Source organism: Delphinus delphis, chromosome 11, assembly GCF_949987515.2.
Source record: "Delphinus delphis chromosome 11, mDelDel1.2, whole genome shotgun sequence".
Classification (NCBI taxonomy): domain Eukaryota; kingdom Metazoa; phylum Chordata; class Mammalia; order Artiodactyla; family Delphinidae; genus Delphinus; species Delphinus delphis.
Genome location: NC_082693.1, coordinates 1,177,704 through 1,201,588, shown reverse-complemented (window position 1 = coordinate 1,201,588; position 23,885 = coordinate 1,177,704). Strand labels below are relative to the sequence as shown.

Genomic DNA, 23,885 nt, shown 5'->3' with positions numbered 1-23,885 from the left:
AAGCTAGACTTTGGCATTTTCCAGCTTAAAAAAATATCCTCAGAGGATTGATGGGTCCTTGGAAGGACCTGTAGTAGAAGAGTTCCTCACTTAAAAGAAGTAATGATGAGGGCTTCCCTGGTGGCGCAGTGGTTGAGAGCCTGCCTGCTGATGCAGGGGACGTGGGTTCGTGCCCCGGTCCGGGAAGATCCCACATGCCGCGGAGCGGCTGGGCCCGTGAGCCATGGCCACTGAGCCTGTGCCTCGGAAGCCTGTGCTCCGCAACAGGAGAGGCCACAACAGTGAGAGGCCCACATACCGCAAAAAAACAAACAAACAAACAAAAAAAACTGAAAGGCCTGGGACCCTGAGGACAGCTCCAACCTCTAAATCCCAGGCGCGTCGGAGGCCAGCCAGTCACAGCTGCCTCTTGCTAACAGCTCTGACAAACGCAGGAGCTGGCTTTACAGTGGTTCTTCCAGAGCTAGGGTCTAGGAGACTCAAAGCCGGGCCCCTCCCTCTCCCCCAGCCAGCGCCCCCCGCGAGGTTTCTGCAGTTGCACGAGTGGCGGCCCTGCTCGCCTCCTCTCCCGCCCTCCTGTGGGTGCGGACTCCCAGCGGCTCACCTGGGCGCGGTGCAGCCGCTTCAGCTCCTCCTGCTTGGCCTGCCTCCGGGCTGCTTTCTGCACACGCCGGGTCAGCTTGGTGTTCAGCTCCTCCTCCGTGTAAGTCCTCGGCTGCAGGGGACGATAGGGGTTTATTCAGTCAGGGTCACGGAGGCCGCAGGGCAGGCGGGGGCGAGGTGTGCGCAGACGCCCAGACCCTCAGCCTGGCAGGAGCTCCACGGGCCAGGGGGCACCTGGAGATCCATGGGAGACGCTCCCATGGGGCAGGGACAGGAGGCTGGCTGCACAATGACTGCTGGGCAGTTAGGACAGGAGGGTGGGGCGCCTTTACTGCTGAGATCACCAGTTTCCCATGTAAGGACATCTGCTCTTCTTTAAGACAGTGGGGGTAAACATGTTGATCAAATGTTTCCCCCAAGCCTCTTGCTTGTAGGGGGCACACAGGGAAAGGAAAAAGAAAACCCAGGATCCTGCTACTTTTTGGTTTAGTATCAAAAGCCACCTTTTTCAGATGAGCACTACTGGCAAGGTTCTTTGAAGAAGCCACGCCTGAAGGCAACAGGGTGCTTCTATTCTAAGTCTGAGCGAACCCAAACCAACTAATGCAGCTGGAAGAAGGGTGCCGGTGAATCTGGACAGATCAGGGGTCTGCACACCAAGAGGAGCGAGGATGTGCTCTGGCAGGGCTGTGGGGCTGTCAACAACGGAGGGGCTCCCAGCCAGACAGCACAGCTGCACCTGCGAGCGTGGCGCGGAGGGCACAGTGGGTGAATGCGGGCGACACTGAGGGACACCTTCTTTACTGCCTCCAAGAAAACGAAAAAGGAGCCTTTGCAGACTTTAAAGGAGCTTCCGAATTTAACTCAGGAGTTTATCCTGGTAATCTTTATTCTAAGAGCTCCAGTGCTAGTGGAGAGCCACCACTTAAGGACCGTCTCGGGACTCCCCGAGCATGTACCCTGCAGGTCACGGAGCCAAGGGCTCAAAAACTCCCCGTTCCTGTGGCGCCCAGGCCCAGAGGGGCCTCCCTGTCCCCACTGGCATCCGGAGCAAAAGCACCACATGGCCCCCCAGCCTGCGACAAGCAAGGCACCTCCCCGTCCTTGTCCGTTGCCGCCGTCCACGCGTGCCCAGACACGGTTAGTGAGGGTTCGGCTGCCGGGCCGGGCGGGGCTGCAGCAAGGCCTTCCCACAGGGACAGGACACAGCCTTCGATGCACATCATGTCCTGAACATAAACCGACTTTTAAGGGGACGTGATGGAGAACAAAGCAGAATGGCAATAATAACAATGATCAAAAATTAAAAATAGGACCCAGAAATGGAGCAAAATCAGCTACAAGTTTAAAACAAACGTGCACGACTAAAACGCATGATGGCTCTTCCCGTGTCAGCCAGGATGTCTGCGTGTAGGCTGGGAGTGAGACGCCAGCAGCGCCACCTCAGTGAACCCGCCTGAGTGAAGCCAGGAGTCACTCTTCTGCTGAGAAGTCAGTGCCTCCTTCACTGGCCCCAAACTTCCTGTGCTCTGTCCTCAGTCCCCTTGTGTGAAAAGTAACCACAAGGTCACAGGAGCTCTTGCTCTGAGCAAGTTCAGATTCCTCTCTCTGGCCGAACACTGCAGGGTGATGGCTGGGGGCAGGTGGTGGGAGACCCGGGTAGACTGCCTGTCAGCCAAGTTCTCTGTCCTGCTGGTGTCCCTGAACAGGCCCCAGCAGCCCTGGGAGGGGGTGGCCATCTCCCGATTATACGCCAAGAAAGGGACCTAAATGGCACGAATAACAGACTTCCATCAGGGATACTGCAAGCAGTCAGTGTGGCCTCTTCTCACCCACTGAGCCTAGAACAGAGTTGCTTGGCAGTCCCATTAACTAGCTCAAAGGGAGGAAGGGAGCGAGAGGGGCAGCCACTTCTCCCAGGTCAGGGCCTCCCAGAGGCCACACCTGGCCATGTGTGCACATCCTGCCTCAAGCCAGAGTGAAGAAGGTTTTCATTATCAGAACAAGGCAGTTAAAAAGGAGACAGGTAATTTCCCCATGTGGCACGTGAAAAAATCCAAAGGAACTAGTAACTACAGCCTGAGGACCAGCACTTATCTATTAAATTAAAGGGGGTGACTGAATAGCCAAAACAACCTTAAGAAAGAAGAATGGAGCTGGAGGAATCAGGCTACCTGACTTCAGACTATACTACAAAGCTACAGTAATCAAGACAGTATGGTACTGGCACAAAAAACAGACACATAGATCAATGGAACAGGATAGAAAGCCCAGAAATAAACCCACGCACCTGTGGTCAACTAATCTATGACAAAGGAGGCAAGGATATACAATGGAGAAAAAACAGTCTCTTCAATAAGTGATGCTGGGAAAACTGGACAGCTACATGTAAAAGAATGAAATTAGAACCTTCTCTAACACCATACACAAAAATAAACTCAAGGGCTTCCCTGGTGGTGCAGTGGTTAAGAATCTGCCTGCCAATGCAGGGGACACAGGTTCGAGCCCTGGTCCGGGAAGATCCCACATGCCACAGAGCAACTAAGCCCATGCGCCACAACTACTGAGTCTGCGTTCTAGAGCCCATGAGCCACAACTACTGAGCCCCCATGCCTAGAGCCCGTGCTCTGCAACAAGAGAAGCCACTGCAATGAGAAACCCACACACCGCAATGAAGAGTAGCCCCCACTAGCCACAGCTAGAGAAAGCGTGCAAGCAGCAACAAAGACCCAACACAGCCAAAAATAAATAAAATAAATAAATTTATTTAAAATATGGCAGGGCTTCCCTGGTGGCGCAGTGGTTGACAGTCCACCTGCCGATGCAGGGGACATGGGTTCGTGCCCCGGTCCAGGAAGATCCCACATGCCGTGGAGCGGCTAGGCCCGTGAGCCATGGCTGCTGAGCCTGCGCATCTGGAGCCTGTGCTCCGCAACGGGAGAGGCCACAACAGTGAGAGGCCCACGTACCGCGAAAAAAAAAAAAAGAAGGCATTTTTTACAGAAGTAGAACAAAAACTCTTAAAATTTGTATGGAGACACAAAAGACCCCGAATAGCCAAAGCAGTCTTGAGGGAAAAAAACGGAGCTGGAGGAATCAGACTCCCTGACTTCAGACTATACTACAGCTACAGTAATCAAGACAGCATGGTACTGGCACAAAAACAGAAATAAAGATAAATGGAACAGTATAGAAAGCCCAGAGATAAACCCACACACCTATGGTCAACTTATCTATGACAAAGGAGGCAAGGATATACAATGGAGAAAAGACAGCCTCTTCAATAAGTGGTGCTGGGAAAACTGGACAGCTACATGTAAAAGAATGAAATTAGAACACTTCCTAACACCATGCACAAAAATAAACTCAAAATGGATTAGAGACCTAAATGTAAGACCGGACTATAAAACTCTTAGAGGAAAACATAGGCAGAACACTCTTTGACATAAATCTCAGCAAGATCTTTTCTGATCCACCTCCTAGAGTAATGAAAATAAAAACAAAAATAAACAAATGGGACCTAGTGAAACTTAACAGCTTTTGCAAAGCAAGGGAAACTGCAAACAAGACAAAAAGACAACCCTCAGAATGGGAGAAAATATTTGCAAATGAATCAACGGACAAAGGATTAATCTCCAAAACATATAAACAGCTCATGCAGCTCAATATTTAAAAAACAAACCACCCAATCCAAAAATGGGCAGAAGACCTAAATAGACATTTCTCCAAAGAAAACATACAGATGGCCAAGAAGCACATGAAAAGCTGCTCAACATCATTAATTATTAGAGAAATGCAAATCAAAACTACAATGAAGTATCACCTCACACCAGTTAGAATGGGCATCATCAGAAAATCTACAAACAACAAATGCTGGAGAGCGTGTGGAGAAAATGGAACCCTCTTGCACTGTTGATGGGAATGTAAATTGATGCAGCCACTATGGAGAACAGTATGGAGGTTCCTTAAAAAACTAAAAATAGAACTACCATATGACCCAGCAATCCCACTACTGGGCATATACCCTGAGAAAACCATAATTCAAAAAGACACATGCACCCCAATGTTCACTGCAGCACTATTTATAATAGCCAGGTCATGGAAGCAACCTAAATGTCCATCGACAGACAAATGGATAAAGAAGATGTAGTACATGTATATACAACGGAATATTACTCAGCCATAAAAAGGAACGAAATTAGGTCACTTGTAGAGATGTGGATGCATCTAGAGACTGTCATACAGAGTGAAGTAAGTCAGAAAGAGAAGAACAAATGTCGTATATCAACACATACATGTGGAACCTAGAAAAATGGTACAGATGAACCAGTTTGCAGGGCAGAAACTGAGACTCAGATGTAGAGAACAAACGTACGGACAGCAAGGTAGGAAAGCGGCGGGGGTGGTGGGGTGGTAGTGGTGGTGGTGGGATGAACTGGGAGATTGGGATTGACATATGTACACTAATATGCATAAAACAGATAACTAATTAAAACCTGCTATATAAAAAAACAAACTAAAAAACAAAACAAAAAAAACTCAAAATGGATTAAAGACCTAAATGTAAGACCAGATACTATAAAAGTCCCAGAGGAAAAATAGGCAGAACATTCTTTGACATAAATCACAGCAATTTTTTTTTGGATCCATCTCCTAGAGTAATGGAAATAAAAGCAAAAATAAACAAATGGGATCTAATTAAACTCAAAAGCTTCTGCACAGCAAAGGAAACCATAAGAAAAACAAAAAGACAACCAACGGACTGGGAGAAAATATTTGCAAACCATGAGACCAACAAGGAGTTAATCTCCAAAATATACAAATAGCTCATACAGCTTGATATCAAAAAAACAAACAGTCCAATCAAAAAATGGGCAGAAGACCTCAACAGACATTTCTCCAAAGACATACAGATGGCCAACAGGCACATGAAAAGATGTTCATCATCGCTAATTATGACAGAAATGCAAATCCAAACCACAATGAGGTATCACCTCATACTGGTCAGAATGGCCATCATCAAAAAGCCTACAAATAATAAATGCTGGAGATGATGTGGAGAAAAGGGAACCCTCCTACACTGTTGGTGGGAATGTAAATGGTGCAGCCGCTACGGAGAACAGTATGGAGGTTCCTTAAAAACTAAAAACAGAACTACCACATCATCCAGCAATCCCACTCCTGGGCATATATCCGGAGAAAACCATAATTCGAAAAGATACATGCATCCCTATGTTCATTGCAGCACTATTTACAATAGCCAAGACACGGAAGCAACCTAAATGTCCTTCGACAGAGGAATGGATAAAGAAGACATGGTACATATATACAGCAAAATATTACTCAGCCATAAGAAGGAATGAAATAATGCCATTTGTGACAACGTGGATGGACCTGGAGATTATCACATTAAGTGAAGTAAGCCAGACAGAGAAAGACAAATACCATATGATGTCACTTATATGTGGAATCTTAAAAAAATGACACAAATGAGCTTATATACAAAACAGAAATAGACTCACAGACATAGAAAAAAAATTGTTACCAAATGGGAAGTGGGGGAGGGATAAATTAGGAGTCTGGGATTGACAGACACACACTACTATATATAAAATAGATAATAAACAAGGGCCTACTGTATAGCACAGGGAACTCTACTCAACACTCTGTAATAACCTATAATGGAAAAGAATCTCAAAAAGAATATATGTATATATATATAAACACATATATGTATAACTAGATCCCTTTCCTGCACACCTAAGACTAACACAACACTGTAAATCAAATACACTTCAATTAAAAAAAGAAACGCGCTGGTGCTTCACCGACTTCTGGGGGTTCAGCCCTGGGAACGTGGCTGCCAGCTCCCGGGCCAGTGGGCCAGGCCGCATGGTTTGGTTGTATTTGAGTCAAACTGAGGCAAAGTGGGAAACGTGAGTTATCTCTTGTTGACAGGGCTACAAGTGATTTTTTAAAAATCTGTATTAATTTTTCTATATAAACATTTTAAATAAAAATAAGTCATTTTTAGTTCGTTTTTTGCTTTTTTAAATGAAACGAAACTCAGAGGTTTGTTTCACAGCCGCCTGAAGCAGGGTCGAGGAACCACGTGCCGCACTGCGCGGACCCAAGGCTCCCGTGGGTGTCTGCGGGAGGCTCCCCACCCGCCGGCTGATGCAGCCCCATGCTCTGGGGGTGTCCCACGCCCCTCAGTTCTTACTCTGAAGATGCTCAGACCTGCAGGAGACGGAGAGGCGGACGACACCCTCGCCAACCTGTGCCTCTTCTCCTGAGTCGCCTGCAGACGACACGGCCCTTCCCCCCACAGATGGAGCTCATGTGTCCTCAGCACAAGATGCTTCCCACGCAGCTCCCGCACTCCAATAGCGTACTCAGGGCGAAACCGGGGTGACGTTATCACGTACCCGGACATAATGTCGTGCCAGGTCAGCACGTCCTGGGCGCAGCCCTGACTTCAGTGTTCCCTACATGGCCCCCGGCGACAGGGTGCTCGTGGGATCCTAGGGCTGGGGTCCCAGACTCGCTGTCGGTGTGGATGAGGAGGGCGCCTGGGGCCCGGGGACAGCTGTGGTCAGAGGGACACGCTCCCCCTCAGACTGGCCCTGACACAGGCGGCTCGGGCCCAGAGGAGAGCTCCCGCCGTGTCTTGGCCTGGACACGGGCCAGGCGCGGCGTTCAGCTGCGCGTCGGCTGGGGTGAGGCGCTGAACAGGGGACGGAGTCACAGCCGCGGCCCACCCACCTCTCTCCTGGACTTCTGGGAGGTCCGCTCCAGGACATCGTCGCTGGAGATGTCCGAGTCCTCCGAGCAGCTCAGCTGGCGTCGGGGCCGCAGCTCTGGGGGGCAGAGGCAGAGCAGGGACAGTGACCCGTGGCCACACGGGGTACTCTCCCCACTTCCACACTCACGGCAGCCCAGGGCAGGGGAGCGGAGGTGTGGTTCTCCCCGGTTTGGGTCTGTCCCGCATCCGGAGCCACGAGCCTGGATGCTGACGCACATCCGGGCGGGACTGGGCCCACACGCACCGAAGGGGCCCCGTCTGGAGCCAGCGCCCAGCCACTCACCATCAGGCCCTCCCTGGGAAGTCACAGCCCCCCACGGCCCCCGCCCAGCTGCACGCTGGTTTCAGAAGGTGCTGGGTTTAGTTTCCTTCTCCCTAGGAAGCCCCAGGGGAGGGGGCAGCATGGGAAGCGGGTCTTTCGAGGGAGCTACAGCGGCTGGAGAGCCCGCACCGTGCGCTCTGCCCGGGAGGGGACCCCGTGCTGCTGTACCTGCTCTCGTGACAGGAGACGCCCCCGGCTTGCCGGCGTCCACAGTGGTCCCACTGGAAGGGGTGCTGGGGCGGGACCTGCCATCACCCTTCTTCTTCTTGTCCTTCCTGTACCCAGAGAAGACGGACTTCCACAGGGACCTGGGCTTGGCTGCTGCTTCCTCCAGGGCGCTGGGGCTGGGCCTCTCCGGGGGCCGGCCGTCACCCTTGGGCTTCTTCTCTTTCTTGTTTCTTCTGGGGGAGAAGAGGGACGATCTCTTCTTGCTCTTCCCGCTGGAGCCCTCGGACGAGGTAACCGAGCCGTCCAGGCCCCCTGAGTCCGAGGGAGGCGACGGGACCTCCTCACTCGTGGCTTTGTGCGTTGGGGTGGGCTCCTCGGGGCCCTTGGGGGGCACGGCAGTGGCTCTGCGGGGTGCCGGGGTCCTGGGGGCCCTGGGGGCGGTGGCCACGGTGTCCATCTCCTTCATCCTGCTCAGCTGCCGGGCCATGGCATCCCTCAGCGCCGGGCTCCGCACTGACTTCTCCCGGGCGCGCATACGCTCGGCTGCCAGCTCCTTGGCCTCGGCGGAGACCAGCGGCAGCCCCCGCTTCTGTGGCGGGAGCCCACTCTCAGGCCCCCGGCCTCTCTCCTGGGCCAGGGGCTGCTCGGGGCAGGGCCAGCGGGAGGGGGGCGTGAAGAAGGGCTCCTGCAGACTCGAGTCCTCCGTGCGGTCGTCATACGTGTCCTCCACATCGTCCGCAAAGGGGATCTCGTCCACGCTCTCCACAAATGGCTTCGGTGCCTCCTCTGGGGGCGGCCGGGTGGGCTCCCGCGGGGTCCGCAAGCATGCGGCCGGTGCTCGGGGCTCCGAGGCTGCGAGCTGCCCCGCCAGGGCCGGCTTCCCATGAAGGGTGGCGGGCTCCTCGTCGGGAGGTGGGGGCGGCGGGCTGGAGGGGGGCGTGAGCATGGTGGAGTCGGACGTGCTGAAGCTCTGGCTGCCGGGCGTCCTGGTGCGGGAGGAGCTGCCCTGCAGGCCCAGCCCCGAGCTGCTGGACAGGTCTCTGTGCTCCGCCCGGGCGCCCTTCGGCTCCCTGCCAGGTGGGGACCCCGGGGTGGGCGGGGAGGGCTGGGTCCCCCTGGCGGCAGGCGGCCCCAGCCTCCCGGGGACAGGTGTGGGTTTCAGAAGCCAGGGTCCCTCGCCCTGGGGGAGCTTCTCAGCTCGACAGGCCTGCAGGGGCGCGGGCTGGAACGCGGGCTCAGGTCCAGGGCCCCGTCGCACGGGCGTGAGCCCCAGGCTGCGGCGGATCTCTGCGCTCTTCATCCAGAACTCTGCCACCAGGTCGCTGCGTCTCAGGGCCTCGTCCCCAGGGAGGGGGCTGCCCAGTGTGTCCTTGGTGACCCCCTGGCTCTTCACGGGGAGGGGGGCCAGGGGGGTGGAGGTTCTGGCTGGCACAGGCTGGAAGCGGATGGGGGACACGGTGGGGGACGGCACGGTGGCCTCGGCGGACGGCTGAGGCTGGGAGCAGATGGGGAGGGGGGCCAGCGGGGACCGGCGCTGTGGGCTTGCAGGTGAGGGCGGCGTCCTGGCTTCGGGCTGCGATTGGACAGGGGTGCCGGCTGTGGGCTCCCCATGGGCGAGCTCCGGCTCTGGCTCTGGCACAGGGCTCTCCGCGGGCAACCCCCTCGTGGCGGCTGCAGAGGCGCGCGGGGCTCGGGCGCCCTGTAGGAAAGCAAGGTGACAGGAGCTGCTTAGAAGGCAGGGCTCTGATGGGCATGCTCTCCCGCCAAGGGCCTGAGCTTCCTGAAACACCCTCTCCATGCGGGGGGCCACGATCAAGGGCCAGGAGAACACCCCCCGTTTTGATCCGTCTGTCAAGCTTCAGAGCCCCTCACCCAGTGAACATGTGAAGCTTTCAGGTTTGGTTCATCCCAAATGCATCTGGTTCTTTGGGCCCTGAACTGACATCAGCCAAAGGATGCTAACGACCAGCCCCAGAGCTCCGAGGTCTCTTGACTTAAGACTTAAAACAGCATCAATCGCGTCTGCCTCCCGGACTGTCCTTCCTGCCACGCTCCGGCATCATTGCAGATGAAACCCCCCAAATCACCTTGCTCTTCAGGACCCCAAAGACCAAGCCAAGTAGCCCCAGGCCTCAAGCTCCGGCCGCCCTCTAGATGGCCTCCCCTAAAACGTGTTCCACAGGACACAGTGTTACTATCTATTTATGGAGCATCCTGCAGTGTGTGGTTCAAAGACCACGGGTCACCTGGACAAGTATTTTTAATTTAGAAAATCATACATTCATTTTAGCATAATATTGAGAAAAAACACATCTGTTGTATCAAACCAGTAATCCCACAAATATTACTGTTTTAACTTAAAAATAAATTTATGTTAAAACGGTATGCTGTATGGACACACAGAGAACAGTAGTGGGAAGCTCAGTGGTGGGATTGGCGCACAGCAGGCCACACTGGGCCGGAGCCCCAGGGCCACTCCTGTTTTCAACAGCCCATTAGCACAGGGAATAAAAAAACTGGGTTCACACCAAGGCCCCTAAGGAGTCCCATCAGCTCTGCCTCCAAAGTGGGCCCCAAATCCTTACCTGTGCCCTGGGGCTGTGGGCTGGGGAGGACAGGACCGAGTGCTCCTCAGGGGACCGGCTGGGGCTGGAGACTTGGGAGCGACCTGAGAAAACAGACACAGGATTTGCAAGAGGAAACACCCGCTCGCACTGCAGCGGGGCTGCTCCCAGGGCGTCCCGGCCTCGGCCATGTCACCAGTGTAGGATCTGCATCCAAAGGTCCAAAGGTGAGCTGCACAGGTGCCACAGGGGAAGGGGCCGTGCAGGGAGGGGAGGGCAGGGGCTCGCACACAGACCTCTCTCTGGGCGCCTTGCCAAGGCCGGCGGTGGCTCCTCCTCGCCTTCAGACACCCGCAGCTCCAGTCCCACTCCCGCCGCCACCTGCTGCAGCTCCGTGTCGGTCTCTGACGGAACGTCATCCGACCAGTGCTGACCTGCCGAGAGAAGTGAGCACAGACCTCAAGTGAGGCTGTGCTCCTTGCCAGGCTCCTGGCTCCTCAGAGGACAGCCGCCAGGCCACCAACTGCAGCGTGAGGTCCAGCCGGCTCTGCATCCCGGCCAGGCGCTGCCCGCTGGTCCCCCTCCTGAGACTCGTCCATCAACACAGCATCCTCTGTGACGCGGAGCCCCAGGACGCCCATGGCACCTCCTCTCTTTTGAGGGTGCGGGCCTTCCTGAGCACACGGACGGCTCCACAGGAAGGACCAGCCTCGGGGACTCGGAGCCCTCCCGGCCCAGCCCCGCCCGTTCTCACCTCCCAGCCCAGTCCCTGCCCCTCCCCCTCAACACCATCTCCTCCTCGTACCAGCTTCCAGAGGCAGCAGCTGGATTAAAGGCCTCGTAGGAAGCCCTGAATCTGCTCGGTTTCTCCCCAAGACTTAACGAGCGCAGCCCACGTCCAAAGGGTGGGTGAAACGACACATCTTCAGATTAGTGGCAGAACAAGGAAGGAACCAGGAGCCCTAACGGCCGCTCCTCTGAGCACCTCACTTTTGTCTTAATGTGTGTTCCGTCTTCCCTGAGCTCAGGCCACTGCGGGCCCCTCCCCGGGAGGAAGAAGGCGGGCACCACGGTTGGGGGAGGCTCTGGGGTCCCCGTACCATCGCCCAGCTCTGCGCCAGTGTCCCCCGTGTCCCCATTCTCCGCTGCCTCGCCTTCTATCTCTGCTGGCTCTGAGTCCACATCTTCTTCCAGGTCGTCCTCGTCAAACGGGACTGCAAGGCAGAGACGTTCAAAGGAAGGAAGAGGAGAGAGACGACAGACAGACAACAGACGTGTGGGCAGAGGGCTCCCAGGGCTGTCACGTGACGACCGCAAAGAGGAGAGGGGAGAAGCCTGCCTGGGTGGGGGTCGGTGGGCCGGGAGGGCTCCGAGGGCAGGGCGGGGCCAGGCTGGGCGGGGCCTCCTGAACACGGATCAGGAAGGTACCCAGCTGCAAACGTGGCAGCGGGGCCCTGCACCCACCGAAGCGTGCACAAGCCGCTTAACCCTCGAGGGGGCTGCTAACCCTGCCTTTCAGGGAAGACACGGAGCCCAGGCAGCTGGGAGGTCTGTTTGCAGCCCCACCGCTCAGCCTGGCACCAGTGCCGTGTGCAGGGGGGTGACCGACCGGCAGGGCTGCAGCCCCGCTTGGGAGAATTTAGACACGTACTTTTTTTAAGTGTAAGAGAGAGGGACGAGGGGACGTGGAAAGTTCGTTTTTTTGGACTCAAGACCAGCCCTTCAGCACCGCAAAATGCGGCAAAGCTTCATTTCTCCTGAGCAAGGAGGCTAACGTACACACACACACACACACACACACACACACACACACACACACTCACACCTGTTCCTAACCCTGCACAAGAACTCAGACTACAGTTCAGGTTACAAGAAGGCAGCAGGAAGCAGCCACAGACGCATTGCGCTGCCTGGACCAGGGGTCCCTCCTCCTGGGGTGCCCTGGGGGCTCTTCTCGGGTCTCCTTTCAGGAAAGGGGCTGGCCTTTGACCCACACATACTTGGTCTCAGGGTCAAGCCCGGCAGGCTGGGCAGCAGAGGAGCCCGCTGAAACGCAAGGCCAGGCCACAGGACCATGAGACCCTCGATGGCCAGCAGCCCAGCCTCGTGAAGCTGCGTCCCCGGTGCCCGGGGCTGTGCAGTACCCAGCAGTGACCATGAGTGGCCACAGGGTCAGAGCACAAGGAAACTGGGGACAAGACAGCCGTGATGGCCTGGAGGTGGACACCTCTAGGTGCTAGGAATGTACTTCTTGACCCAGGTGGCATGTGGGTGAGTCTTGGTGTTTTTAAATAATTCCTTAAGCTGTTACTTATCCTCACCACCCCTCCTGTGCACTCGGCTTATTAAGACGAGGTGATGGTGCACACCCACTTGGGAGAGTGCTATGAAATCGCTGTGGGACAGACGAGGCAGGGCCAGGACGCCCTCCTGTGACGATGGCATTTGCCAGGACCAGTCCTGGGGAGAGCGCTCAGCTACTTCCACAGACGGAGACCTCTGTGCGCCAGCACTGCTGCTCACTCATCACACAGCAGCGGAGGGGACTTCTGAGGCAAGCAAGCCTCTCCTCCCGGGGCTTCCTGTGGACAGCGAGCTGGCCGCTGATGGGGACAGAACCCGGGCCCGCCCCACGGCGGGTGCCCGCCGGGCCCACACGCGCTACGATTAGTCTGTGAGTGGCCGGGCATCGAGAGGCAATTTTACACGTTTGTGTTGGCAAGTCCGTTGGAAGCAAGAGTGACACGGACTCCCCAGCCTGGGGTGGCTCCAGACACAGGACACTAGAGCAGCCCAAGCCCAGACCTGGCCCTGTGGCCCCCAGCGGTTCTCCTACTCAGAGAAACATCTGCACAGACTCGGGGTTAGGAGTCTACGGTCCTCAGCGGCACCCTGAAAGGAACGACTGTCACATGTATCAAAATACGCGACAAGCATCAATGCAGCAGCAGCAACGCTGAAAGAGACATAGCTTGAGGGAGGGAACTGGGGGTTAATCCGAGTTAGGATGGAGCGGGTGCTAGAAGCAGCCACACACAAGGAAGCAGGTGGCGCCGACACGCTCAGCTCCGGTCTATTCAGCGGCCGCCGGGGCGTCCCGATACCTCAGCCTCGTCCAACCGTCCTGGGGACAAAACTAACTAGAAGAGGGTGACCGCAGCCCTCTCTACAGCTCGGCGTGAAGGTGCCTCCTGACCTGTGAGCCGAGGAGGATAACGGGCGGCTGGCAGGCGGCTGGTGGGGCAACCAGCCTGCCCACTCGGAAGGGGCAACCAGCCCTTCTGCATTTCACAACCGGTGGGGGCCAAGGCTGTCCCACGCCCTGCCCGATGCCAGAGCCCCTCACTGAGAAATGCCCCCCCGCCGAAAAGTGCACTGAGGACAGGCAAGGTCTCTCGGCTCCCTCGTGGCCTGAGAGCTTGCAGAGAGCCCTGCACCTCGGCCTGCAGACCCAGCCTGGCCCTCACCCCAGTACTGACTGCCTCAGTCGTGGCACCACAGGAGCGGTACTGACTGTTGCGAGAATCCTCCAGCCCACACCCAGCCACTGTCCAGCCTCATTTCTGCGGACTCTGAGCCTCAGTGCTGTGCACAGTCCTTCGGCTTCGGTTTCACTCGATGTCTGCTAACAAAACGACACCCACCCCCGCCCGACTGCACTACTGCTCTGCTCTGGTCTTCCCAGGAGGGCGCGTGGCGTGTCTGGTCCATGCAAGGGCGGCGGCCTGAGCGAGGCATGCACGTGCCCCCGCCCTCCGCCGCGCATGCACTAGCGGCAGCACTAGAAGTCCAGAGTTAAGGGACCAGCAGAGCTGCCAAGAGAGTGGTTACGGTGAGCGGGCAGAGAACGAACATCACCCAACAACCTCCGGAGACCGACTCCAGCCAGGCCTGCACTGCTGCACGGCGAACGGAGGGAAGGTCGGGCCCTGAATTTGAAACAGACGATAAATACAAAGTTACACGGGAGTAAGCGTTCCCGGCGAGGAGAGCGGAGGTCCTCCTGTGGTCCACACGGAAGAGACACGTACGACGTTACAGTCCGAGGCCCGTCCGGCCCCAACCAGGGGCAAGCAGGGTGTCGGGACAGGGAGAGGAGAGAGAGCACGGGAGGGTCAAGGGGGCGTCCCCGGTCAGCAGGCCCTCTCTTGGCTCCTGCAGAGCTGCTGGGTGTTTACGCGGCCGCAAACGTGGTTAAAGAGGTGGGCCTTGCCTGCGGCGAAGGTGGCTAACTCCCATGAAGGCCGGGCCACCCGCTCTGCGCCCTCGGCACCCTGCAGGCTGTGTCCCCAACAGGCACCGAGTGCAAACGTGGAGACAGGTGAGCAAGAGACAGAGGGCGAAGCACCAAGGCGGGCACGGTCTCCAGGTTTTCCTTTCCTTCCTTCAAAGAAGCCAGAGCAAGTTTCATCATCGTCCTGCCGTGGGCTGCAGAGCACCTCCCCTAAAACCTAGAGCTGGTAACGACGCTCCTTCAGAGGCCTCCTGGATATAAACTGCTTCTTAAAACTTTATTTCAGTCCAAGATATGGTCCCTTGACCCCATCCTGTCCGTGCACACTCACACCGAGACACACCGCATGAGGAAAAGCACAGGACATTCCTCCAAGTGGAGAAGGAAGAACCCTGCCTAGTGACACGGGCAACGTCAGCAAATTCTTGGTTTTCCCAACGTCAAGTTCACTGTTTCGCGTCAGCGGACAACAGCCCACCTCTTACCCACCGAGACTTCACATATCCTCTGACGAGAGCCCAGGGAGCAGACATGCTCCGCTGGCTCTTACTTGTGAGGAGCCTGGGGGCCCCGCCCTACAGGAGAGTCCCCGGCAGCCCGAGGGGAAGCGGGACAGAGGTGCCAGGCACCCTGCACCTGGAGGAGTTACCTCTGGAAGGAGGGGACTCAGAGGCTGGTGACACTTGCTCCTCCTGGCTCTCACGGATGTGCGTCCAGTGCACGTCAGCCTGGATCTCCAAGGGATCGGCTGGATTTACGAGCTGCTGCAGCCTTGGGCTCCCAGCTAGTGTACCAGGTTCGAGGGGCAGAGGAGATGAGGAAGGGAGAGATGACGGGAAGGAAGGAAGGAGAAAGTAAACAGGCCAGGGAAGGAAGGATCAAACACCACAGGAGAGGAAACAGAAGGAAAAGTTACCATACTTGCCAGGATCAGTTTGAATCAGAAAGAAGCAAGGATTGAGAATAAGCACACGCACACACACGTGCACACGCACACACGCCCGACTTCTACTCTTTCAACTTGATTCAGTCCTTCAAGCCTCATGCAGCTGTCAATGTGGAAGAAGAGAGTCCTACACTCCCCTCCGATGCAGAAAGTACCTTCCTTTCTGAAGCTCTTTTCATCTTAACTGTGTCTGAGGGACCCAAGTGCCCAGTTAGGAGAAAAGAGCGGGTCACAACTGGCCTCTGCAGGGCCAGCCTCCCAAGGTCCCAAGTACGTGGCTCTGTTGGCCACACAGCCCGTGCCTATGGCCCCCTGCCGCGTGGACACAGAGGTGGGGCGGGACAGGGCAGCCAGCTCACATGGGGCAGGCAGTGACGCTGCTGGGATTCTAGTTTTTATCTTCTGCAGCTAAAGAGAAAAACACCCCCTTCTACAATGGGCCTCATGCAGCATATGCTGGGCTGAGGCGGGGGTGCGCTCAGAGAAGGCTGCGGTGGGGAGGAAGCGGAGTCTGTCCTGCAGACCCCAGAGCACTGGGAGTTCACGGGAACAAGAAGTAAACCCCTCTTTGCCCTTTCTGAGGTCAAAGCCCTCTTCCCGAACACGCTACTGGTGCCCCGCTGACCCACCCCTGGACGTAAGACTCGGCTTCTTAGCCAGGTGAGAACTCACCAGGGGCCCCGCTGATCCACCCCTGGACATAAGGCTCGGCTTCTTAGCCAGGTGAGAACTCACCAGGGGCCCCGCCTTCAGGCTGTTCTTGCTCTCGGGGGCCCAAGGAATCTGCATGCACCCCTGCCCCGAGGGCTCCCATAATCAGTGCTTGGACCATGCCATACAGTTGGGTTAAAATAAGGGACAGCCAGCGACTTGGGGGAGGGGACCCTACAGGAGGGAGGGTGGCTTCTCGGGCAGCAAGAGCAGGTACCACCTGATCAGAAGGACTCTCTACGGTCTAACTGGGCAACCTGGCTTTGGCTTTGGCTTCATCATGAAAACGACAACCTCCTAATCTCCAAGCAACAGGGAACGTGACGTGGGCAGAACTCACCGCTAAGGCCACCGAACGTGGATGGGGGCTGTGCTGGGCGTGGGGTCGCAGCCCGTGTGCTCTCTTGGGAGCCGCTGGCCTCTAAGGGCTTCCTCTAGGGTCGAGGGGCCTTGGTGGTGCTGGACGGGGCTGAGTCACAGCAGCCACCAGAGAGCCCGACTGTCTTCGGACCGAGACATTAAGTCAAGGAGGAAACGCAGGCCCCTTCTCCACCTTCCAGGCAAGCAGGGGAAGACAGCGAGCCTTCTCCCTGGGGCGCGCCTGCGTGTCGCCAGTGCATGCAGCCCTGGGGACTCATCGCCCAGGCACAGGGGAGGGGCTCCGGGCGCCTGTGCTGGCCCCGCCACTTCTGAGAGCTGACTGTGACGTGGGGTGCTCGGCTCACATCAGAGGAGGAGCTGAGTCGTAACCGGATGAGGGACTGGCAGCAAATGGTCAAGGGGCACAGGGGCACCCAGGGGTGGATGCCTCGCCCGCCACTGCAGCTCTAGGAAACCCCGTCTCTCCACAGGGGACCTGCTCTCGGGGGCAGCTGGACGGCTGCCAGGGGCCGGGGTGGAGGTGGGCAGAGGTACCTTCACGTGTACCCATGTCCTCTTCCTCTGGCAGGTGCCCCAGCGGCTGGCCTTGCAGGAGTTCTCTGTCCCGGGGCCAGTACTCTCCTTCCACACCCACAGCAAAGCACCGCGTGGGGGCAGACGGGGAGGAGAGGACAGAGAGAAGAGTCATCCCCAGGTTCCTCCACTCCAAGCCCATTCCCGCAGGCTGGAGCCGGACGCTACTTCCACGTCCAGGAGATCAGGTCTCGGGAGGGAAGCAGGGCCAAGCTCTCCTGAAGAGGGGGCACCACGCCCCGACCCCTGGCTGTGTCCCCTGGGGCGGGCCGTGCACGCGATCCCCACTGACTCACGCCGGGGCACTCGGCTCTACAGACACAGCTGGCGGAGGAAGCAGCCCGGATGCCACCCCCTACTCCTCACACGAGGGCGGTGTGCAGGCCCCACGTGCTGCCTTGGGGTCCCACCCCAACCTCCAGGTGGGAGGGAGGCCTACACGGCAGAACCGGGGCCACGGGGGCTCCAGGAGCCCGAGGGAGGCCCCACGTCTGCCGCCTGACCTCGTCAGGGCCGCCAGCTTGGGGCTCCACTGCCAGCTGAGGACCACGGGTAATGCGCACCCTGCCCGGTCAGCGCCTGGCCCTCACTGAGCTGGAGCGAACGAGCCCGGGCTGGGACTGGCCGCCGAGCACAGGGAACTCCAGGAGGAACAGAGAGATAGGCCTGCAAGGCGCAGAGCCCTCCAGGGCCAGCCCCACGGGCCAGGCTCCTTGGCTAACGGCTCACGTCCTCTTCATCCTGCCCACACCCCACACGGACACCACGGCCTAAGCAGACACGAGTTCCCGCGGACTCAGGGCTCTGCCTGCCTGGCCCTGATCACCACTCCAGGCCCGGTGCAGCCGGGACAGGGAGACTGACCCTCCGACAAAGGCCAGAGAAGGAGCCCAGGAAGCTCTTCCTCACCACCCGGGATCACACAGGCGGACGGGGCAGGACCCAACACCTCAAGTGCGAGACAAGAGGCATCTCAGAGCCAGCCCGACTGACCTACCAGGACACAGGTCCCAGCACGTCACCACGCACCACCGGTGACCCCTCCTGAGGGGCCCTCCCTCCTCAATGCTCGGCAGCCTCCGACGTCCAGGACCAGGAGCCAGGGAAGCCCCAGAAAGCTAAGTTCCCTTCGTTCCTTTAGCTGGAACAGGACAGGACGAGTGGCCTGACCTGGAGGAGGCCCTCATCTGCCTCTGCATGCAGCTCTACCCGGACAGCCCTTCATGGGTCCCCTGGGGCCTGTGGGAGGCATGCCACGTGACCCCGGCCACAGAAGCCTCCCACACGCGGGTCGGGTCGGGAGAAGAGGCTTTACTCTGACCTTCACTAGACGCGTCCTCCTCGTCCTCCTCGTCCTCCTCGTCCCCTGCGTCCTCCGCGTCCTCCTCCTCAGCTGCGAAGCTCCTGGAGGCCTCGAGCTCCTCTTCACTCCTTCCTTTCAGAAGAGCATGGATCCTCACGGCCTCCTTCCAGGGAACGCCGCCCAGGTCCGAGGGGGGCAGTGGGGGTTCCTCCTCCTCCATCTCGGACTCGGAACTGCTGCAGAAGTGACCACAGAACCCAGTGAGGGGGCCACAGAACGGAGAAGGGGGTGGCTCAAAGCCAGGGGCACAGGCAGAGGCTCCCGGCAAGGCACCTGCCGGGCGGGAAGGGAGGGACGACACCTTGGGGCCAGCGCACAGAGGGTGAATGGAGGGCGAGATGGGTCACACAGGCCGGGGCAGCCCCGCCAAGCACAGGCTCGAAGCTCGTGACCCTGGGGACCGAGGGTGAAGAGCACCTCCGCTCCCGTGGACGCACCATCTCGTTGGAGGATCCCGGGTGGGAAGAAGGGCCGCCGGCAGGAAGCGGGCTGGCGGAGGTGCTGCTCACAGGAAAGGGAGCCCCAGGCCCCGCTCCCAAACCCCACAGTGCAGTGTGCAACGCTGCGGGTGAGGGCGCCTGGACAAGCGCCCACCCTGAGGAGGGGTGCTCGCTGCGCGAGGGCCCCGACGCCTGCTCCCGGGGCTAAGAGCTCCCGCCTTGCTCAGAGGGCCTCGCCCAGCCGCCCGTGTCTGGAGGAGACCCTAAGCCCCGGGATGCCCTGCCTGATGGGGAGGCCTGACTCCCTGGGGCCTCCGGTCAGGATGGAGAGTCTAAGAACGTGGTTTGGGGTGAAGGCCTTGGGTCACCAGCGTCAGCCGACCCGGAGACCGGGCTCAACCACATTCCACAGGGAACGTGGACCCCAAGGCTCTGTGGGTGTCGTCACACATTAACACCAGGAGAGTGGCTCTGCCTGAGCCCGCAGGGACGGGAGCCGCCCTTCTCAGACTGGCCTCCGCGCTCCGCTCCGTAACGGAGAAGGGCCGTGAGCACAGCCCCGCCAGTGGGTTCTGTCCTGTAGCCTTTCTAGAAAATTACTGCACCCGAGGGTGGCGCTGGGGACTCCATCACTTTCATCGAGTCAGAGGTGAGGGTGGCCTGCAGGGCTGTGTCCCTCGACCCCTCACTGGGCCGCAGGGCTTTGCCACGACAACTGTGTGACCACGAGCTGGCTGGTCATGCTCTCCAAGCCTGTGTCCACGCCGGGAAGGGGGTGTGAACACCGGCTTGTAGCAGGTGCCCCTAGTGGAGTGAGACTTTACTGACCGCATCGCGCTTGTGCTACACTCCGGTCCTCCAGCCATCCATTCGCTTGTTTACACACTCATTCATGCGTGCACTCAGCAGACGTTTCTGAGCACCCACTGAAGCTCAGCCGCTGACCTCAGAAAGAAAGAGCGGCTCCTCACTGCCGGCAGCTCAGTCTGGCAACTCCTACTTCACTCATTCATTCAACTATAATTTACTGAGTGTCTCTGCCCACAGTGCCCTTCCTAGACGTCACAAAGCTGCCACAGAAAAGATCTTCAGTGTCAGGGGAGATAAGATGCGAACACCAGGACTAGACAAGGTGGCCGGTAAATGCAGGGCGGTGGGGGTCTGTGCGAGGCAGTTTCAAGTGGGAAGACATAAGAATGTGGACCACAGAAAGCTTGTCCTCTGGAGTTTGTTAGCCCTCAGTGTTTACTTAGCCATGATTTTTGCCTTATCGTTGTGATTTTACTTCTTTACACTTATTAACTAACGACAGCGTGTGAGCCCGTGTGTGTCATTTAACATCTTTCAAACGTGAAATCAGGGTAAGAATGCCTCCTGTGCTCAGCTCTAACCTCAGGTCGATTTGCAACACTTCAGGTGGACAGGGAGGCCAGCCTGCCCTCCTTCATGCCAGGCGCACTGGGGCCCCAGCTGTCGGCGGGCAGCTCTCTGGGGGGTGGGCTCAGGGCAGCCCCTCCCCGTGCCGTGTCATGAGGGCAGCTTGCGTGATGAGGCCCTACTTGAAGCTGTGACAGCTCAAGGACCACGGAGAATAGCAAGGGAGGCACAGAGCACAAAAACAGGGCGGAAGGTCAACCATGCTTCTGGAGTGCCACACGCTTCTAGAGATGGGACACAGGCAAGCCGCCCTGCCTGCCTTGGTGAAAGAGAGAGAGATGGACAGGTACTGCCAGCTGCTCCTCCCCAGGCATCACCATCCACGGGCCCTCAGAGCAGCCCTCCGGGTCTGGCTAGGCTCCTCACGTCATGTCAGATTCGCAGTGTGAAGTCACTACTCAAGGTTCATCTTATGATATATTCTCGGGCTGCTCCCAGCGCCTGAATCTCTGGGTCTGGCCTTTGAGGGGCAGGAGGAAGGATCTGTGTGAGGCGCATTCCCTGCCTGGACTACAGCCTGGAACACTTCCAGGAGGCAGAACCCCTACAGCAGAACAAAACACAAGACAACCGACTTCCCTGCCCTTTAGGGAGGAGAGGAAGACCACAGGACACAGCCTCTCCGGAGACACAGAGCCAGAAAATGTAGTCGTTAAGACGAGCTTTCCACGACAGCAGGGATCTGCTTCCACACTTGTAACTCCATCCTGCCCCGTGGCTATTCGATCCAGGCAGCCTCCCAGGCCACACCCTCTCTTATCGCTTGCCTAGCACTGCCGAGATGGGCAAAAGCAGATGAGGGACGCAACCAGGAAGGCCAGGCAGGCTGCACCCGCGTTCACAGGGTGGGAGGTGGTCCCTGTGAAGCCCCTCAGCAAAGCCCATCGGCGGAGCTGACACGTCCCGCTGGAACCACGGAGCGGAAGCCTCCCCGCTGGGTGTAGCCGAATCACTCCTCCCACAGCGCCTTCCCCGAACCTCCCCAGGCGCCGTCTTCTCACCGAGCCCACGGTGGGCTGGCAGGAGGACACAAAGTCAACGGACCAGCTTCTCAAGGGACAAGGTCTGCTCCAGACTTAAAAGAGCCGCAGAGGAGCAGATCCAGAGAAGAGGACGTGCTTGGAGCACGAGGCACTTCACATGGATCAGCTCAGCTGATCACACAGTAGCTCAAGGGCACAGCCACTGTTATCATCCCCGTTCCCACAAATGAGGAAGCCGGGCTTCCAGAGGTGGGATGGTCTGGGTGAGAAGTCAGGAACCCCCAGCGTCCGCCCACATCAGGTCACCCCGTCAAACCCAGGAGGAAGGTCACGACCCGGTTCCTGGCTGCCGCGTCGACGTGGGAACTCGGGCAGCCGCCGCGGATGGACACCACCTGAAGCTGCTGGTGGCTTCCCTTTTAAGTTAACCCGCTGGTAATCAGAGCGTCTCCGAGCAACGCCCCGTCCTGCGCGGCGGGACAAGGTCCTGCCCACCCTGCCAACCCTGTAAGCACTGAGCCGCCTGTGGAGGAGACCTGCCGGGTCCTGCGATCTGCACGCGGTGGAGATCACTCCGCGCTCAGGCCGGCACCCTGCGGGTGGAGGGTGAGAAGGGGAGCAGTCAGGTGTGCCTCGCAGGAGGGGCTGTTCCTCACGCTGTCACCCTTTGGGCTGGCCTGTCTCCTGTGACCTTCAGGGAGTCCTCTGCAGCCCTGGCTGCCCGTCTGGGAAGCACACCTGGGCTCCGGCCCTCCCCGACACAGGAAGGAGAAAACACACGGAAACCAGACCAGCCTTCTCCTGCCCCGGCACCCAGGCTCTCCCAGAGAAAATGCAAGTACTGTTTCCAGGGTCCCCTCTGGAAGATGCTCCTTCCCGCCCCTCCAAGGAAGGGTCATGGAGCTGATGAGGCCTCGGTCGAGATTCTCTGCTGGTGTGAAGGAAACCGCAAAGATGATGGGAATCGCCTGGGTATCTGTCAAAACAGGTGTTCCTGGTCTCCACCCCACGCCCACCGAGTGAGACCCTGGCAGGAGCAGGGCCAGGAATTATCCTTCGACCAAGTGTCGCACGTGTCGCATCAGGGACATCTGAGAAATTTAGAGCAGTGGTTCTCAGAGCGTGGTCTCCAGACCACAGCACCAGCCGGGAACTTCTGAGACATGCAGATCATGGGCTCTACCCCAGACGGACTGGGACAGAAACCTCCCAGCTGTCTGTGCTCTCACGAGCCGGCGGGTGATTTTGATGCAGGCGAAGCTTGGTCACCACTGCCCCAGGGCAAATTCGAGGCAAGCCCGATTTCTGGCACTTAAACCACCTGTTCAAGGAAACCCAAACAGGAATCACCACCCTGCCGCTCCTAGTGAGGGTTGCCTGGGCTGTGCCTGGATCCACAGGTAAGACAGTGATTACAGCAACTGCCCACCGGGTGCAGACACTGTGCCCACTACTTTATTTGGTTTAATGCTCAAAGCAAACCTCTGAAGCGCAGTGTCCTTTGCAGATGAGGAAAGGAGGGCAAGAGAGCGTAAGAAACTTGCCGCCAACTAGCCGAAGGTGGAGCTAGGCCTCAAGTCTGGGTTGTCTGCCTGCAAAGTCACGTCCCAACGGCACCCCGCGCTCTGCCCGCACCGCAGGCGCCCGAGGTAAGAGGAGAGTGAATCCCCGCTTGGACCGGTCAGTTCCTGGAAACTCTGTCATCTCTCATCTTCAAGTCCGATGACTCCCCAAGGAAGGATGGAGGCATCTTACGGCTTCCTTGGGGAAGTGAGCTCTGGCGCCGCACTCTTATGAGACCGTTGTTACACTTTACATAGCATCCACGCTTAGTGCTTTTTCAAATGCGAACTTGAGTACGATGGGGTATTTACTACACCACTGGGTGCTGACTGACCTATCCTTCTACCTCACTGCTACGAAGGCTGTGACTCAGCCTTCCTGCAAAGCCCAGGCTACATCACCTCCACTCCTGCCCCATAATCCCTCGGTTTACAGATCACAGTGCAGGAAATGTTATTCCTGCAGGACAGGGTCTGCCCATGTCACCGAGCCCAGCCCTCCACTCCGCCCCACCTCGGGAGCGCTGCGTCCTGAGGGTGCTGGTTGGGAAGGCTCTGCAAGGGGGGCTGCAGGGGGTCCGCCTGTCCTGACTCCACTCCACCTGCCTGTCCTGTTCTCTTCCAGCCCGTAGGGTCTCCTGCTGAGCCCTGACTTGGGCACTGACCCCACTGACTCAGGCAGGCCTGCGGGTGACGGGAATGCGCGGACAAGGACAGAGATGAGGGGGTGTGTGGGGCACTTTCCCCAAAGGTGCACGCGGCTCAGCCGGCCGGCACCACGCACTGTGAGGTT

The 23,885-nt window shown here is 57.9% G+C and overlaps 1 protein-coding gene across 5 annotated transcripts in view; it reads right to left on the bottom strand.

The window, feature by feature from the left end:
* MICAL3 (microtubule associated monooxygenase, calponin and LIM domain containing 3) overlaps positions 1-23,885 on the bottom strand; it is a 175,926-nt gene that overhangs the window by 17,512 nt on the left and 134,529 nt on the right. The window contains exons 28-37 of one of the 5 annotated variants that reach the window (XM_060024039.1): positions 18,629-18,846; positions 17,269-17,355; positions 15,346-15,480; positions 14,329-14,391; positions 11,563-11,676; positions 10,759-10,896; positions 10,484-10,566; positions 7,899-9,597; positions 7,369-7,463; positions 605-715 (exon numbers count right to left, since the gene is read on the bottom strand). In XM_060024039.1, the coding sequence (XP_059880022.1) occupies positions 605-715; positions 7,369-7,463; positions 7,899-9,597; positions 10,484-10,566; positions 10,759-10,896; positions 11,563-11,676; positions 14,329-14,391; positions 15,346-15,480; positions 17,269-17,355; positions 18,629-18,846 (2,743 nt within the window). Of the gene's footprint in view, positions 1-604; positions 716-7,368; positions 7,464-7,898; positions 9,598-10,483; positions 10,567-10,758; positions 10,897-11,562; positions 11,677-14,328; positions 14,392-15,345; positions 15,481-17,268; positions 17,356-18,628; positions 18,847-23,885 lie in introns of those variants that run through there. The other 4 variants (XM_060024034.1, XM_060024035.1, XM_060024036.1 and 1 more) reach the window with 4 other exon arrangements.